Below are 15,000 nucleotides of genomic sequence, written 5' to 3' on the forward strand. Positions count from 1 at the left end.
CCGGTCGTCGTCAGGAAGATGATCGCAGTAACGTGCGCCTGCGGTTACTTACTGTGCTGACAGAAGGGACCCGTGAAACCGGCCTGGCAAACACAGCTGGAACCCATCATGGCGCTCGATTCACACTTTCCGCGGCCACTGCACGGGATCGATGGTGCCGTATCGTTGCTCGCCGACGGTGCGCTGCATCCTCCTCCTTCTGGTGCGGGAAAACATGAAAATAGAACAGAACATACAACTCAATTATTCGCGGTTCATGTTTTGTACTAGAATACACACAGAGAAGAGAGAGAGAGAGAGAGAGAGAAAAAACAATGGCACATCACGGCGTGGAGAGAATGTAGCGTAATTAGTGCTTAGCGCTAATCGCCTTCGCTTCGGAATTCACCTCTGATTTCAAAGAACTTTAATCACTTCATTCACTCTCAAGCGGCTCTCAAGCGGAGGCTCACATTTCTTATCGCCCTGCGCACCAATCCTGTTCCTTAATAATGCCCACGCTAATCGCGAGCGGCACTTTGCGGTTGTGTCCTGGATGTGGCCCGTTTGTTTATTCATTTTGTTCCGGTGCACCCTGGCGATTAAGCTGCCGCCGCCATACAACACTCCCGGGAGGGGACTGAGCTCTTGGGTACCTTGGGTTGCTGGGATTTCCACCTTCCATTTTGACTGGTTGCTTGTCACAGAGAGAAGGCAGGCAGCGAATGCGCGTTGTTGGGGAGCACCAGGCTAGCTCTTTGCACTAATGAATTGCCCCGTTGTTTGTTGGGTTGCTTTGGTTTTTATTTTCCCACTTGGATAGTCTCTCTTTCTCTTGGCAACTATTAACATTCTTCAGCGCCGCACCAGCCTGTTGCTGTTGATGCTGCTGCTGCTGCTGCTGCTGTGGTTGCCTTGTTTAGCCGGGTTCGGTTTCACACAACACAACTGCTGTTTGCAGAAACAATTTCCTTCCCTTTTTTCCTTGTTCATTTCACTTCTTTTGCTGTGACGATCCCCCCCCCCCCTTCAATGCCCCTTTTCGATCCCATCATTCCCAGTTCCGATGGAGTGTTGTTCTTCTTTGAGCTTTTTCTGTCCCCCCCCCCCCCCCCCCCCCCCCAGACAGTCAGTATGACCCCTGAAAAAACCCCGTGGAGGGGACCTCGGGACGCCCGTAAGCCTACGTTCCCATTTTAGGCGACCGGTAAACATGGTTAAATCGGCCCGCAGTCCCCAAAACAAGACGGGGGGAAGAAAATGGTTGATTTTTCAATTTACATTAATAAATGGGTGAATGGGGAAAAGGGCCCGGTGTTTCTTTTCCATTCCATTCCATTCCATTTGCTCGGCTCGGTTGTTCGGTCGGAATGCTTTCTTTATTTTCCACTTTTACGTTTTTCCACTTTCCGCACGCACGGCTCCCGGCCCAGCGTTGGACCAGGCAGCCGTTCTGGCACCCATGGGCGGCCTGGGTTCTCGCCGGGCTAAAATGATAATTTGTACGTGTGAAAGGGGGCGCGCGCTCGCGCGCGCAATGGTAGAAAGTTGACGCGGGACCGAACGACGACGGAAGCTGCGTCCGCGGCGTCGCGCGATCGCGATGAATTCCGGTGTTGGCCTGGGCCGGGTTCACGGTGGGCCAATAAGCTTACAACATGACAAATATTGGCCGTAATCATTAAATGTTTAAGCTGCCTTCAACAGTTGGCCCCAGTGTACGCCTTCGTGGCCGCTCTAATCGAATCCGTTGTCTCTCTCTCTCTCTCCTTGGGCACCACCACGGGGGAATCCGTGGACAGCAAGGAGCAGAGTAATGCCTTGTACGGTTGAATACAATAATCCATTCCGCCGGACAGACCATCGGAGCAGAGACAGACACGCGAGGCCCTACGGTTCTGGGTGCTTTTGTCCGCGGCTTCGAGCATAAATAAGTTGTAAACAATTTATCAAAAAATGAAGAAAAAAAAACCGAAGGCATTGTAGTTCCTTTTTCCGTGGAACATGCCCTCCCCCGTCCATCCGTACTGGTTGTCTTCTTCGTTCCTTCATTCTCGCCACCACAACGTCCGCGTTTGCTCTCCCTGACAACGTCCTTTCCTCGGGAATCCGGGGGACCAGAACTGGGGTTGAGGTGGAACATGAATTGTTACACCAACACACGTTGTACACCGCTGTACGCCTTGAATTGCTGGGGCAGCATCAACACTCGGTCTTAAGTCTCCGAGCCCCACAGAGAGAGGGAGAGAGGCCACAGGGAATGGGGAAAAGTTCCATTAATTATACAAATATCGTTCGAACACGCTTCGATCCTGTGCGGTGGCGACGAGTATGGCGCAAGAAGAGCGCATGGTGGCCACAAACCCCAATAAGAGCGCAGAGGCCGAGAAGACGCGTCGAATCGCATCGAAAGCTTAATCATAATGTCATTATTCTTCTCGAAGGAAGCCATCCCATGGGCCTTCCAGATCGAATGGAAGAGAGAAACGAGAGAGAGAGAGAGAGAGAGAGAGAGAGAGAGAGAGAGAGAGAGAGAGAAGGGAAAGAGGAGAGAGAGAGAGAGCGAGTGCAAGGTTCTAAATTTGGATCGGCATTGTATTAATTACCGAGGCATTTAGGAACCTAATTATTCATCAGCATACGAAGCGATCGCCATCATTAGTCATACGCGCGACTCGCGGGCTCAGGCGCGTCCGAGATCAACCGATCCGATCCGAGGTACCGGTACACACTCGTACACACCCTGGAGCGACTCCTTCCGTAAACCATTTGTCAGACTAGTTAGCATAAGGAGCCCCCCCCCCCCCCCCCCCCTTCTTTCCATCCGTCGCACGAGCGGCGACGCGTGATGATCGAGCGGATGATCATTATGGTGTGGATCTCGTCCGTTCGTTCGTTCGCCCCTTCGTTCGTTCGTTCTTCTGGGCTGTGATCGTCGTGCCCGTGGTGGCGTTTTCGTCGTGATTCATCTCCTCCCCATATATATATACACAGCATACAGCATGTTTATCATCATCATTTCATTATAAACAAGCGTTAAAGCATCGCATTAAGATTGTGGTCGCGATGCGGTCGCTGCTTTGCTGATGATCGCGATACAAACCACGGCACTAACACTACCACCGAAAGAGGACTGTGGTGAGCGAGTGGACCGAGGGGATCAGAGCAGCAGCGGTGATCATTAAACGGATTAATTTGCCCCCCCCCCGAAAAGCCAGCAAGCGGAGAGCGCGAGATCAAACGGAAGCTCGCGCGACACTCGTGACTGTTGATGGGCGTGGATCTGGTCGAACAATCGACCACGCCAGGACCAATTTAGCACGCCAATCCACCGCCACCGCCACTGGATCCTATTTGCCATCTAATTACGAAAAGCCACGGGTAAAGAGACCAGCAAATATCAGCGGCTTTAAGCAGAAATTGCGCTACTATTTGCCTATTCATTCCGACCGACCGCGCCTAACTAGCGTCGGTTTGATTGCAGAACCCCTCTTTTGGGAGCTTCCTCCCGCTCCCGCTCCCTTTTCGCGATGCACATGCGAATGCGGTCCCCGGGAAATCGCTGCAAAAGCATCGCCGCCCGAAGGAGGAAGTTACCGCTGCAACATATTTGCAGTTGCCCCAGGCCGACCGGCCGGTTCGAGATCGACCGACGGCCAATCAAAACGTTCTTATTTAACTGACAATCACCCACCGCCTCAAACCCGGCCGTTCTTGTCAGCGTGGTTCGTGGTTGTGTCGTGGTCTTCTTGAATTCGTGGCCCTTCAAGGCCCCCCGTTCCGCGCCCGCCACGGACAGCCCGATACCGCACTGAAGTTAATTATGGGGAACAACCCTTGCTTGCGATCGGTATGCTGTAGCAGCAGCAGAAACTATGTAGACGGAGAGGAGAGGAGTGGAAGAGGAAGTTGCTGCAAGGCGGCACACAAAACACACGCCGGCAGTGATCGGCAGTGGGTGATGCACATCTTCTCGACACCCGGACGATCCACCTTGGCGCTGGCGCATCGTTGCTCAATTGGCGTTCCGTTTGGGGGGGCGCGATTTACTAGAAATTCCCTTCGAGCCTCTCCAGCCCCCACTGTGGAGGCGGCAAATGCTCATATTTACATAGCCAGAAGCTGGAGCTGCGCCAGCCTTTGAAGATCGAGCCCCCGCGCACACCATAATTGAGGCATTGAAGCGTCCGACTGATGACGACGACGACGACGACGACGACGACGACGACGACCGAGTGGTTCTCTCATTAGCTCCGCGTGGGGATACGCGATTCGGATTTGCCAATCGCGCATCCAATTTCCGTTGAAGACGACGACGACGACGACGGAGAGTCCCGGATTCAATGGTGAGCGGGCGCACACATTCCACGATCGATGCGCATGGCATGTGACTAGCGTTTGCTACCGGATTGGCAAACAGAACCCACGGTCTCATCTTTTTACCTCCCTTTTTTTTCTTTCCTCTTCTTCTTCTTCTTCTTCTTATGTCGCCATTTTAATGCTGCTGCTGCAAGTCATTAGTTTCGGTGAGAACATAAGTAGTGATTAATAGTTTTGAGATGAGACAGTGGGAGCGACTGCGACTGCGACTGCGACGAGACCAGCGAGAACGCGTGTGCGCCAAGTGTGACTAATAGGTGTCCCGGAAGGCGAAACCCGCTCGACGTGCCCAATGAGGCGGACATTGGGAAAGCTCCAGCTCGATCCAGACGATCCTCTTTCCCACGTCAACCACGTCTTCACTTCACTTCACTTCACTTCACTTCAAGTCTTGGGAGAGAATTTATGGAAACAAAATTCGGACGCGCCGCGCCCGCGCCGGACCCTTTTTTGGTCTAATCCAATCCAATTAGAAGAGGGCCAGGGCGGCCAGGAGCTAGTGGGTGGCTAGTTGGCAATTAAGGCGGAGAAATGCGGCTCCGAAGAGACCGAAGAGAGACTGCACGCCGAATCCGAAAGTTGGTGTTGCGCGCGCCGGCGCGGCGATCACTGGCGCGATCTGCCCATCTAGGGAACGCCGCTGACCCCATCGATGGCCATGATCACACTGTAGCAGTGTTCGGGATCGGTCGGTAGCGGTGTGTGCAATCCGGTGGTGTGGTGTCAATCAAAATTCTCTTCACTCTCTTCGCCACTCAAAAACCAACACCGCCACACAGGAGGAGGAGGCCGAGAGCCGGAGAGAAAATCCTCAATTTACGGCTACCTAGGGTCCTAGGGTTTGCCCTTTCTAGTTCAACACGGTTTCGGCCGAGCTGCGGACCATCCGGAGTCCGACGATGGGTGGACGGACTTCTAGGGGGAAGCGAAAACAAAGGGCACCCAACGGCCACGGGGCCTGCCTGCCTCTCGTGCACGGACGGTGTGCCGATACTTTCCCAAATAAATAATTCAACAACCGAACCAAACCGAACCGAACCGGCGTGGTGTTCGCCTTGCAAGGAGTCAATTATTCTTCCCGTGGCGTGTGTTGGGAGGGTGGTGGTGCGTCTTAACTCCAACCCTCCAACACTGGACCCGCTAGAGAACCGATCGCCTAAAATCGAGCCGCATCGCCGAGAAGTAGCCCGAGAAGTGGCCCGAGAAGAGTTGCTTCAACACTGGACAATGGCGCAGAGGGCGCAGAGGCCACGGATCGATCTACCGAGGTACCGAGTGTATAGACAAAGCGGGCGCACTCGTGCGCGCTTTCAACGCCCCGCTCGAAGCCATAATTTTCGACCGAAACCTACCGAAAACCCCCGGCACGCAAGCAACTGCGTGGCGATTGTCGATTACGCTGCGAGGGGATCTCTAACGATCACGAGCACCACGAAAACCGATCACTACGAGTGTGATTGCGCAGTCCACTGTTCAGTTCCGTGGCAACAAATTGGCAGTTTTGACATACAACTTAATGTTATACAATCCGTGACGGTGATACCCGGGGGGTGATCGTCGATCGCGTATGTCCCGCGCGACGATTGTCTCCACTAGCTCCGGGACTGGCGTACAAAAGGAGATCATTATTTTCTCCCCCAGGGCAACGAGACAAGACGCGAGACGGACTCGCCTAGACTACTGTGATCGCGCGGAAGGGAAGTTCTCGATCATGCGCGATGCGAAAGCTGCAAATCATGGCACTCGTGGCGCAGGGAAGCGTGATAAATCCCTGGATCCCCGGACACTCCTTTCTTGATTGTCGAGGAGTACTGTAGATGTGTGTACATGATCATGAGCGAGAGTACAGAGAGTTCCCCGTTTCGTTGCCAGGTTGCGTCTGTCTGCGTGCTGTACCGTGCCGTATTTGACAGTTGACATGACCTGCTGCGATTGGCCGAACTTTCAATAATAACTGCAACTGGCAGACTCCAGTATCGCGCAGTGGGCCGCCATGATATCGGGGGCGCGCGCGCGGCCACGTACTGATCGCACCGATCGGATCGTAGTGAAAGGTGGAGTGGAATCGAATCGAATCGAAACTCAAAGCGCGCAAAGGGCGCAGCACACGCAGTAGGGCCGTGGCCGCGCAGTCGCAGCCCAGTTATGAGTGATGTGGAACGATATGGAACAAGACAGATGAACAACTGTTAACAAACTTGTTAAATTAAATGGAGAGATCGTTACTAGCAGCAGCACCGGCACGTCCCTTCTCACGTCTCCCTTTGGCATTGATTGTGGCGTGCTTTCCGTTCCAGGCGATGGCCAGGGGGTAGTCCAAGATCTAATGCCCTGGAGGGGCTGCTGCTGAGCTGAGAACAGCTGCATAACTGCGCGTTGTCAGCGATCTATCTCTCACTGGGCAAGGTGCATGGTCGCTGGCCTCACTCGCCGCTAACTGATGATATATATATCTGCGGCAGACCGCGGTGGGAAACATGGGCCGTAATTTGTTTTGGGAGGTCTCGGGGAACACCTCGGCACCCCCCCCCCCCCCCCGGGGCCCCACCTTCCTTGCTTTTCCCGATCAACAATGACAATCATATCTCGCCGGATAAACATGTTACAACGGACGGGGATATCTATCTGTCGAGTTTTGCAAGCGAGCGAGCAGAAATGGTGCGGCTGACAGTTCCTAGTCATCGTGCCAGTTCGTGCTCCGGGATTCGCACTTTCTAGTGCGCGCTCCGTCTGGCCATCCATCTGTCTGCGATCTGCCGTGGCCATGGAGCGGGCTGTTAGCCTCCCGGGGGCCTGGGGCTGAGACTAGGGCCAGAGGATGCAATAAATATGTTTCACCTCGCGCGTCTCCCGCGGTGATTGTAAACTCGTCTACGGCCAGGCCCGGGCGGAGGGGGGGGGGGGGGGCTCGTGGTTCATCCTCGTGACTCTCGCTGGCCAGTCGGCAATTGATTTGCCGTGACCATCCGGCCCGGCCCGGCCCGGTCCGATCCGATGTCTGTTTTACGTTTCACGCTTCATCGTTTCGCCAATCAATTTGTGCTGCGTGCTGTGCTCTCGTCGTAGCGCGTCTGGTCTGGTCTTGGTCTGGCATACCTTCGCGCACTCCGAGAACCGCCATGGGTCGTTTTGATGGGACCTAGGCCGATGGTTCTCATTAATATCGCCGTTTTGCATCACTTTTCACCTGTGGCTTCACCAGACGAGGCTGGACATTTCTTCCAAGGGGCTCGGGAGATAATAAGGTTTTGCCATTTTTGAAGCAACGAAGGGATCGGTTGTGAGTGAGTGATTGGATGTCCACCAGAACGTCGTGGTTCTGTTGTGGACTTTCCTATTCTGTGGAGCCATCGATTGGAGAGAATCGATGAGGTAAAACATCGGAACTAAATGACCGGTCATTAGACTGCGTCGCAACAGGCTGTCTCGGCGAGGAAGCTCTAGCTCTCTGGTCAGTTCCGTATCGCTGACAAGGGTACGACTCTGAACGCAGAATGCATTAAATGCAACAAATTGATGCAAGTTACAGAAAGATAACTACACCTATGAATCATTTGCATTCATGTATCGTTCTTTTAGGAGAAGTTTAGTTTGTAACATGTCGTGGTTTTTAAGTTAGACCAAGGTCTTTTAAAGTCTAGAACTTGCTAGCCTCAAAAGGAAATATAAAGAAGTCATGCAAAGCCGGCAAAGATTACTACAATATACGAACTGGCATCTTATCATAATTTAACATTCTCATCTGTGAAACCTAAAACTTCTTCAGTACTTCTAAGTGGAACATATGGCCTTAGTAGCCGGTTCTTAAGTGGGGACTTCGGTATTTAATTTTGTTTTGTGACACATATTTTTAACATTTTTTCCTGAAAGCTAATCCTTTCAAGAGTATTCTGTAAAAATGTTGGATCAATCGAAGAAAAACTGACAAAGATACAGATTTTTGAAAATCCGCGTTTCATACAAGGCTCCATGCAGCTCGCTACTTTGAAGAGCGTTTCCCTAAACCAACGTTTTCAAAGTCGGTGCCCATCGTACCGTAAAAACTACTGGGCCGATCGATTTGAAATTTTTAACACATAATGTGTACCCTCTTTGCCAGGTAATCCCGTCGAGATATCATTAAAATTGTTTATACTTCGTTTCTTATGGCAGAATCGCAAAAAGCATCACTTTTTCAACTTCAAAAATCTGCCAAAATTCGAAAAATTGAAATATCAACAAAAACTCTCCGGGGCTACCTAGATAAACTTATAATCTTTCTAACGAATATCGATTTGTATTTTTCTGATGACCCGTCACGCAGCTACGATGGGCACCAGAAAAAGTATCTTTTCGAAGACACGACTGCCTAAATTTGATGGCATAGATTAGGTTTTCAATGAATGTTGCTCAAAACAATACCAAATATTCTTCAAAAGTTGTAAATTATTATGTCATTTACTTAAAAAATAAAGTTGAATGGTTACGTCATAAAAAATCGTTAAAAACGGGTCTTTTTTGGCCCGAAAATACCGAAATCCCCCCTTAAGATAGAAGAGCGGGTTATTTCGCTAAAGTCGCTTCCAAAATTTCAGGAAGCTGAATTCGATTGACTAACTGAGGTAAATCCTTACCGAAGAAGACGAAGAAGTACTTTTAAGTCACATACTTGTATGATTATTTAATCGTACTTTGTTAATTAAACTTTAACATTCTGCGAAAGAAAGCATCACAGTTGCTCTTGTTATAACAACGCATTGCATCTCAGTATGTTCCAGATCTGTTCTGAAAATGTATAGTAATTTTGTCGACGTTCAAACAACCAAACTTCCACAAACTACCTTGATCCACATCCATACAATCGATCACAAAGGAATGTACTAATCAAATAGAAAACCATCGAGATGACTTTATGGAAATGATGCCGCCAAAAGCAAAAGGCAAACGACGATGGAACATCTGTGCGCCCCGTATCGAAAATAGTAGGCCCTGCGCCGATGTCGAGAGCGCACCAGCGTGCACAGCGTGACGCGATTCGTTCGCGAATCCGGCGCATACTTTGATCGCGGCAAGGATGTTGCTGATTTATGGCCAATCGATCGATCGAGGTCCCCTTCCCACACGTTGACGGGCTGGCCTGGCCGTGCCGATGGTTAGGCGTTTCCTTTTCGGCCGCGCAGAATAAATTGCATTTGACAGATTTTCCCACCGCAACTGGCGTGTCAACACCCCGAAAACCACGCTGACGACGACGGCGACGGCGACGGTGATGATGATGATGATGATGAACGGGACCACTAGGAGCCGCTGTGGTTTGCCAAATAAAGGCACCAACGTGTGGTCAACGGAAAAAAAAGAACAAAAACAAAAAAAAGCAACGCAAAGAACGCAAAAGGATGGCGAAAAACAGACCGTGGCGGTGGTGGTCAAGTCCAAACAAACCCCCGAAAAGTAGCGGCGCATTACAGATGCGCGCGCCCAGATAGCCTCTGGCGGCCACCACCGGTCCCAATCATGCTGTCCCCACACATGCACACAGACGATGGACAACGGGCTGATGGTCGGCAATAAAATACGCCAAATACGGCCAGAGCTGTAAATTATCGTCAGAAGGCAAAGACTCCGTGGTGCTATGGAGTGGTGGCGCGTCTTCTCTCCCTCTGCGGGGACTTCTGACTTCGCCAGCATGTTAAACTGCTTCTGCCAGTGTTTTTTTGGTGGCCAAGGCCGCCTCACACATTGTACGAACTTCCGAATGTCTTCCTCTCAGATTCGAACGAGAGTTTCTTAGGGGGCGGATTTTTTTTTTGTGGTAGTGGGCGCCGACCGATCCACCGCTCATCCAGCAGCCAGTGAAGCGCGTTGAAAGATGATAATGAATTATTGTATTATTATTGTAATTATGTGTTAGATGTCTTCGCCATCACGACGGCAACATGCGCGAGGACGCTAGGTCGCTTTCTCCACGCGCGATCACACCAGGGAACTGTCATCGATGTGGTTGGCGCGTGGTGGTGGTGACGCTCTCGGATCTCGGATCTCTCTGGTCAACAACCATAAATCGAGTGTTATACCCATGCCATGCCATGCCAGGCCATGCCATACTATGATATGCTAATGGCCAACGTGGAAGATCCGCAATCGAAACGATTTTTTTTTGGAACGAAACTTACCATTGGCGCACGGTGGCTTATCGCACGGTGCCCGCGCTGACTCGCAGTGCCGTCCGGCCCATCCCGGTGGACAGTGGCAATAGTAACCGCCCGGTGTGTTCAAGCACTGACCCTCTTTACACGGTGACGAGCTGCAGTGATCCTTCGCTTCCTGCAACGGAGGAGAGAGAGAGAGAGAGAGAGAAAAAATGAATGAAGAGAAGAATGAAAAGAGAGCAAAAGATTAGGACCACAGAGCACGAGGACAAGAGACGAGATGATTAGTGATGCGCCCTCCCACCCCATCCCCCCTCAGGTCTATTCCCGTGGCTCCATGGGGGCGAAACAATGGAAAACGGAACGGTTTGCTTATGTAGGTTTGGAGCATAAAATCGAAATTTTTATGTTAATCATCACCACCGCTGGTCTGCCTTTTTTTCGTGGGGGGGAAAGAAAGATTTGGAGACCGGTTCGGAAGCTCAACCAGGTCGTTCGCACCAGACCGGAGGATGGCGGTTCTTAATTGGTTGGAGACACCATCGAAGGGGGGGCGTGCATTGGAGGAGGCCCAAGACGACACCATTCGGATTATGATATTATCGTCGCTGCCCTGCCACACCGTTGGCCATTCGTGGGGAGAAATATTAATACGAGAAAGCTCACCGGGATCGATCAGTGCGTCAACCTTCCGATCCGGACCGATTCTCGGGCTTTGCCCTGTTCCCGGGATCTGCTTAATCTGATTAGCTCGATCCCGAAGCCCGAGCACCACGAGGAACGAGCGTGAGAAGCTGTGTGCCGTGTGTCGTGACACTTGCGCCACCACACTTAACACCTTCGGTACCAAGTCCGCGGTCAAATCCGCGCACGGCTCTTCCTTTCTCCCGTCCGGGTCCGGTTTTGATGGAGGAGGGAAATTGTCAATCAATATTTCGGCGGCGCGATTGCCGGCGGTCGCCATGAGCTTAAAACGCGGCTGGCCGACAGCTGAACGCGTTCAGTTTGGAAGCCGGACCGGAATGGAGTTTGCATTTTGAGTCTCCATTTTTGAGTGACAGTAAGCCCACGGTGGTCACAGGAACGCAGGGCGTGCGCTCCTGCAACTCCTGCGATAATCGATTACTCCCATCGATGTGTCCGGTGGTTTATTCACACCTTTCGGGACACGAACCAGATTCCGCGGGCTCCTCGCTATATACGGTCGGGAGTGGAGTGCTTGGAGTGTCCGACGATCGATCCGACGTCGATTTTCCACAACCACGTTTCTCCCACGGGCCACGGGTCAGTGTCAGTCAGTCAGTGAGTTTCATTTAATGATTCCCTCTGGTCAGCTTTGCAGTCTGTTTGGTGGCCGATGATTTAATTTGGCCGCCCCATTTAGTGTCCACGTTTGGCGTTGGCGTCGGTATCACCAAAGGGAGCGGAATAACGCCTTCTGGTCCGCTAGGTTCCTTGGTACATTCCCCGGGGGTTGCCTCGCACCGAAACTGAACGACGAGAAGAGCCCTGGCCCGCTCTCTAGATGGTTAATTGGGCTCCAAATTCATGTCTTCACAGCCTACGCTGCCCCAACAGTGGCCCCATGACGTTGGACGACGACGTAGAGTATCAGTCGTACCTCGGAGTGCGTGCCTGGGTGTGTGTGCTTTACCATCATCGGCACCGAGGACACGACGTTTGGGAGCTCCTGACATCATGACACATTCGCGAGCGTTGGCTCTCTATCGTGGCTTCCTGGTGGCGATCGATCGCGGAATCGCTGAGTCGTTAAATTGAAGTAGATTTTTCCCCTGATGATTTTTTCATCTTTTTTTTGCGATCGATCGCTACGATCGAGGTGACGTTTATGATGTCGCTCCGATGCGGTCCTTGTGCGACTTTCAGAGGCGATCATTTTACAACCAGTTCGGATGGTTTGGCCACGGCCAAACACACCAGCAGGCATGCAGCGCAATGGCGAGTGGCGCTTCGATTGATAACTGGCGCTGCTGTCGTTGATGCTCTCTCTCTCGCTCTCTCTCTCTCTGTTTGGTGCGCTGATTAGGCGACGTCCCTTCGATTTTCAACGGTAGGATGTTAATCAATTAGTGTCACCTTAACGTCGCGATCGGCATCACTTCCGGAGAAACATGCACGCACGCATGCACATGCGCTCTCCGAACTCGACCGCAAGCGATCGCGCGAGGGCACATTCGAACACAGGCACCGTATCAACGACGACGATTGCATCACGATGCGCCAGTTAGCAGCAGCCACCACCACCATCAGGGAGACCGCGCGGTCTAACCTTTCAGGTGAGCGCTTTGATTTGTTGAACATAATTGCCCGCAGCGAGGTGACACTGTTGCCCGGGGTAACCGACGGAGAGAGAGAGAGCGCGCGCCTAGTGGAATAGGTGACAAGATGGCGCTGCACTCCGGGCCCCGCGGTCTGGCTGCGAAATGGGTGCACAGGTGGCTGGCTGGGGAACCTGTCGCGAGTGCGATTGGCGGCCGCCACTGCCACTGCCACTGCAGTAACATGTGCATTTCTATATTACATTTAAAATAATTTATTTATTTCATTTCGTAGCCGCCAGCCCCCCCGCTTGTTGCTACGACTAACGTGTCAGCGCAACGCTTGCCTCGTGTGCTCCACGCTAGGTGCCGTTCGCTGCTGCATCGGAGTGCACTGCGATTTCACAGAAGCTCACACAAGCGAGGGGCCTCTGGTGGTGGTGCAGTGCAAATCCCGCGAGCCTCTCGCAAGGCGTTTCGTAATCGTGCAGAGCAACGCGCGAGTGAGCAGCGGCAGCAGCAGCTGGATCTAAAGCTGAACCTCGGGCACGCAGCGCCAAACCAAGCGAACCACGCCGAGTGGCGAGAGCGGGAACGAATAAATGAGTGAAAAATGCGAATAACATATTAAATCTTGAACCGTCAGGCTAGTCAACATTTTAGCGGGATTGCGAGCCCGGGAGAGGAAATGTGACACCGCTGCTAACCGAACGTCGTCCCCTTGCCTCGGTACGCAGTATGGTCGCTGGCACTGGCTCCACCAGTTTCCAGGCCCGGCCCGGTCGGTCTTACGGGGGCCAACGGGGAAATAATGAAATGACACACCACAGCATAACTCGCACAAGCACCCGGCAGCACACTACGGGGCCCGCGGGAAACAAGTGCTACGATAGAGGCGAAGCGAAGAAACAGGAGCAGCAATCTGCGCAGCAGTCGTTGCAAGGTGCAACGCGCAATCCAGCGCCGCCAGCATGCCAAACAGGTCTAAAACCTTTCCACGGGACGGCCACTGTCGTCCACACTGTGTTCTGGTCGCGTTCTGGTCGCCAAGACTTGTGGCCTCACATTTCTCATGCATAAACAAACATATACACGTCTCGTTCATGCTACTTTTGACAGTTCTCGTTCTCGTTTCGTTTCCGTTCACCAAGTACACCATGACCTGATGAGGTCGGTTGTCGCAAAAACAGGGGGGATCAGCCTGTTTGCCAGGTCAGGGTTGCTAGGCCGGCGGTTGGACCACAAAAACCCGTGAGCTACTGGGCCCGAAAAATGGTGACCGCAGCAGCGTGTGAAATGAAGCGTCCATGAAGCACCGATAACGAAACGCGAAACATCTCCGCGATCGTACCGCCTTATCGCTTGTTCGCTAATCCGACGCAGACGATCTGCTCACGCGGGCGGAGAAGGAAAAAAAAAACAAAAAACCGTCGAAGAAAAGCCATCGGAATCGAAGAGCCTGGGTCCCGTAACAGAAGAATTCATGAGCTGATAAATGGGCTTAAACGCGAAGACAAATTGCTGGACGCGTCCACCACCAACCATCATCGATCGTAGTGCGTTTGAGCAGAAGAGCAACCGGCAGCAGCCGGATAGCTCCTCCTAGGCGCTTAGTGGTGCTATCCGCGAATCGCGCAACCGGGTGCGTCACCGGCGCGGTGCGATCGCGCGTCGTGGAATGTGTTGAGTGTTTCGGTGCCAGGGTGCCCCTTCGAGCGGCCTCTCCTGACCCCTCTCTCTGGCCGATGTTGCGCGCGTTTATCGCTTCCCAGGGCCTTTTGTCTTGCCCCGCGGCGACGGTTTTTGCTATTATCTTCTTTTTATATCTTTATAAATTAATTTTTATTTTATGACCGGGCCGATTTACATGGGGCCACGGGGATTTCGAACGGCGAACAGTGGGCCACGGCGAGGGTTTGTGATGAGAAAACGAGACAGAAAGAGAGGGGGAGAGCTGTAGAGCGTGTGCTTGGCGAAGATGCTAAAATCCGACACGCACCATCATAAATATTTAAAGGGACTCTGCTGCGGCTGCTGCTGCTCTCTCTCTCTCTCTCTGGCCAGCCAGCCGGCGGGAAATGGCACAGTTCGGAGGCGCTCGAATCGATCGGAGGAACGTTCGGAGAGATCCATTCACGGATACGCGCACGGTATGCAGCAGCAACCAACTGCACGGCCACTAAAGCGAGATTGAATGGTGATTAACCGAGACCCGGGGGGGGTGCGCGACAACT

The 15,000-nt window shown here is 52.4% G+C and overlaps 1 protein-coding gene across 1 annotated transcript in view; it reads right to left on the minus strand.

Moving 5' to 3' along the window:
- Nucleotides 1-15,000, minus strand: part of LOC126580822 (protein serrate-like) — a 95,626-nt gene that overhangs the window by 2,589 nt on the left and 78,037 nt on the right. Inside the window, exons 13-14 of the mRNA XM_050244089.1 lie at nt 10,512-10,662; nt 53-199 (exon numbers count right to left, since the gene is read on the minus strand). Of these exons, the coding sequence (XP_050100046.1) occupies nt 53-199; nt 10,512-10,662 (298 nt within the window). The remainder of the gene's footprint in view (nt 1-52; nt 200-10,511; nt 10,663-15,000) is intronic.

The sequence above is a fragment of the Anopheles aquasalis genome, chromosome 2 (assembly GCF_943734665.1).
Source record: "Anopheles aquasalis chromosome 2, idAnoAquaMG_Q_19, whole genome shotgun sequence".
Classification (NCBI taxonomy): Eukaryota; Metazoa; Arthropoda; class Insecta; order Diptera; family Culicidae; genus Anopheles; species Anopheles aquasalis.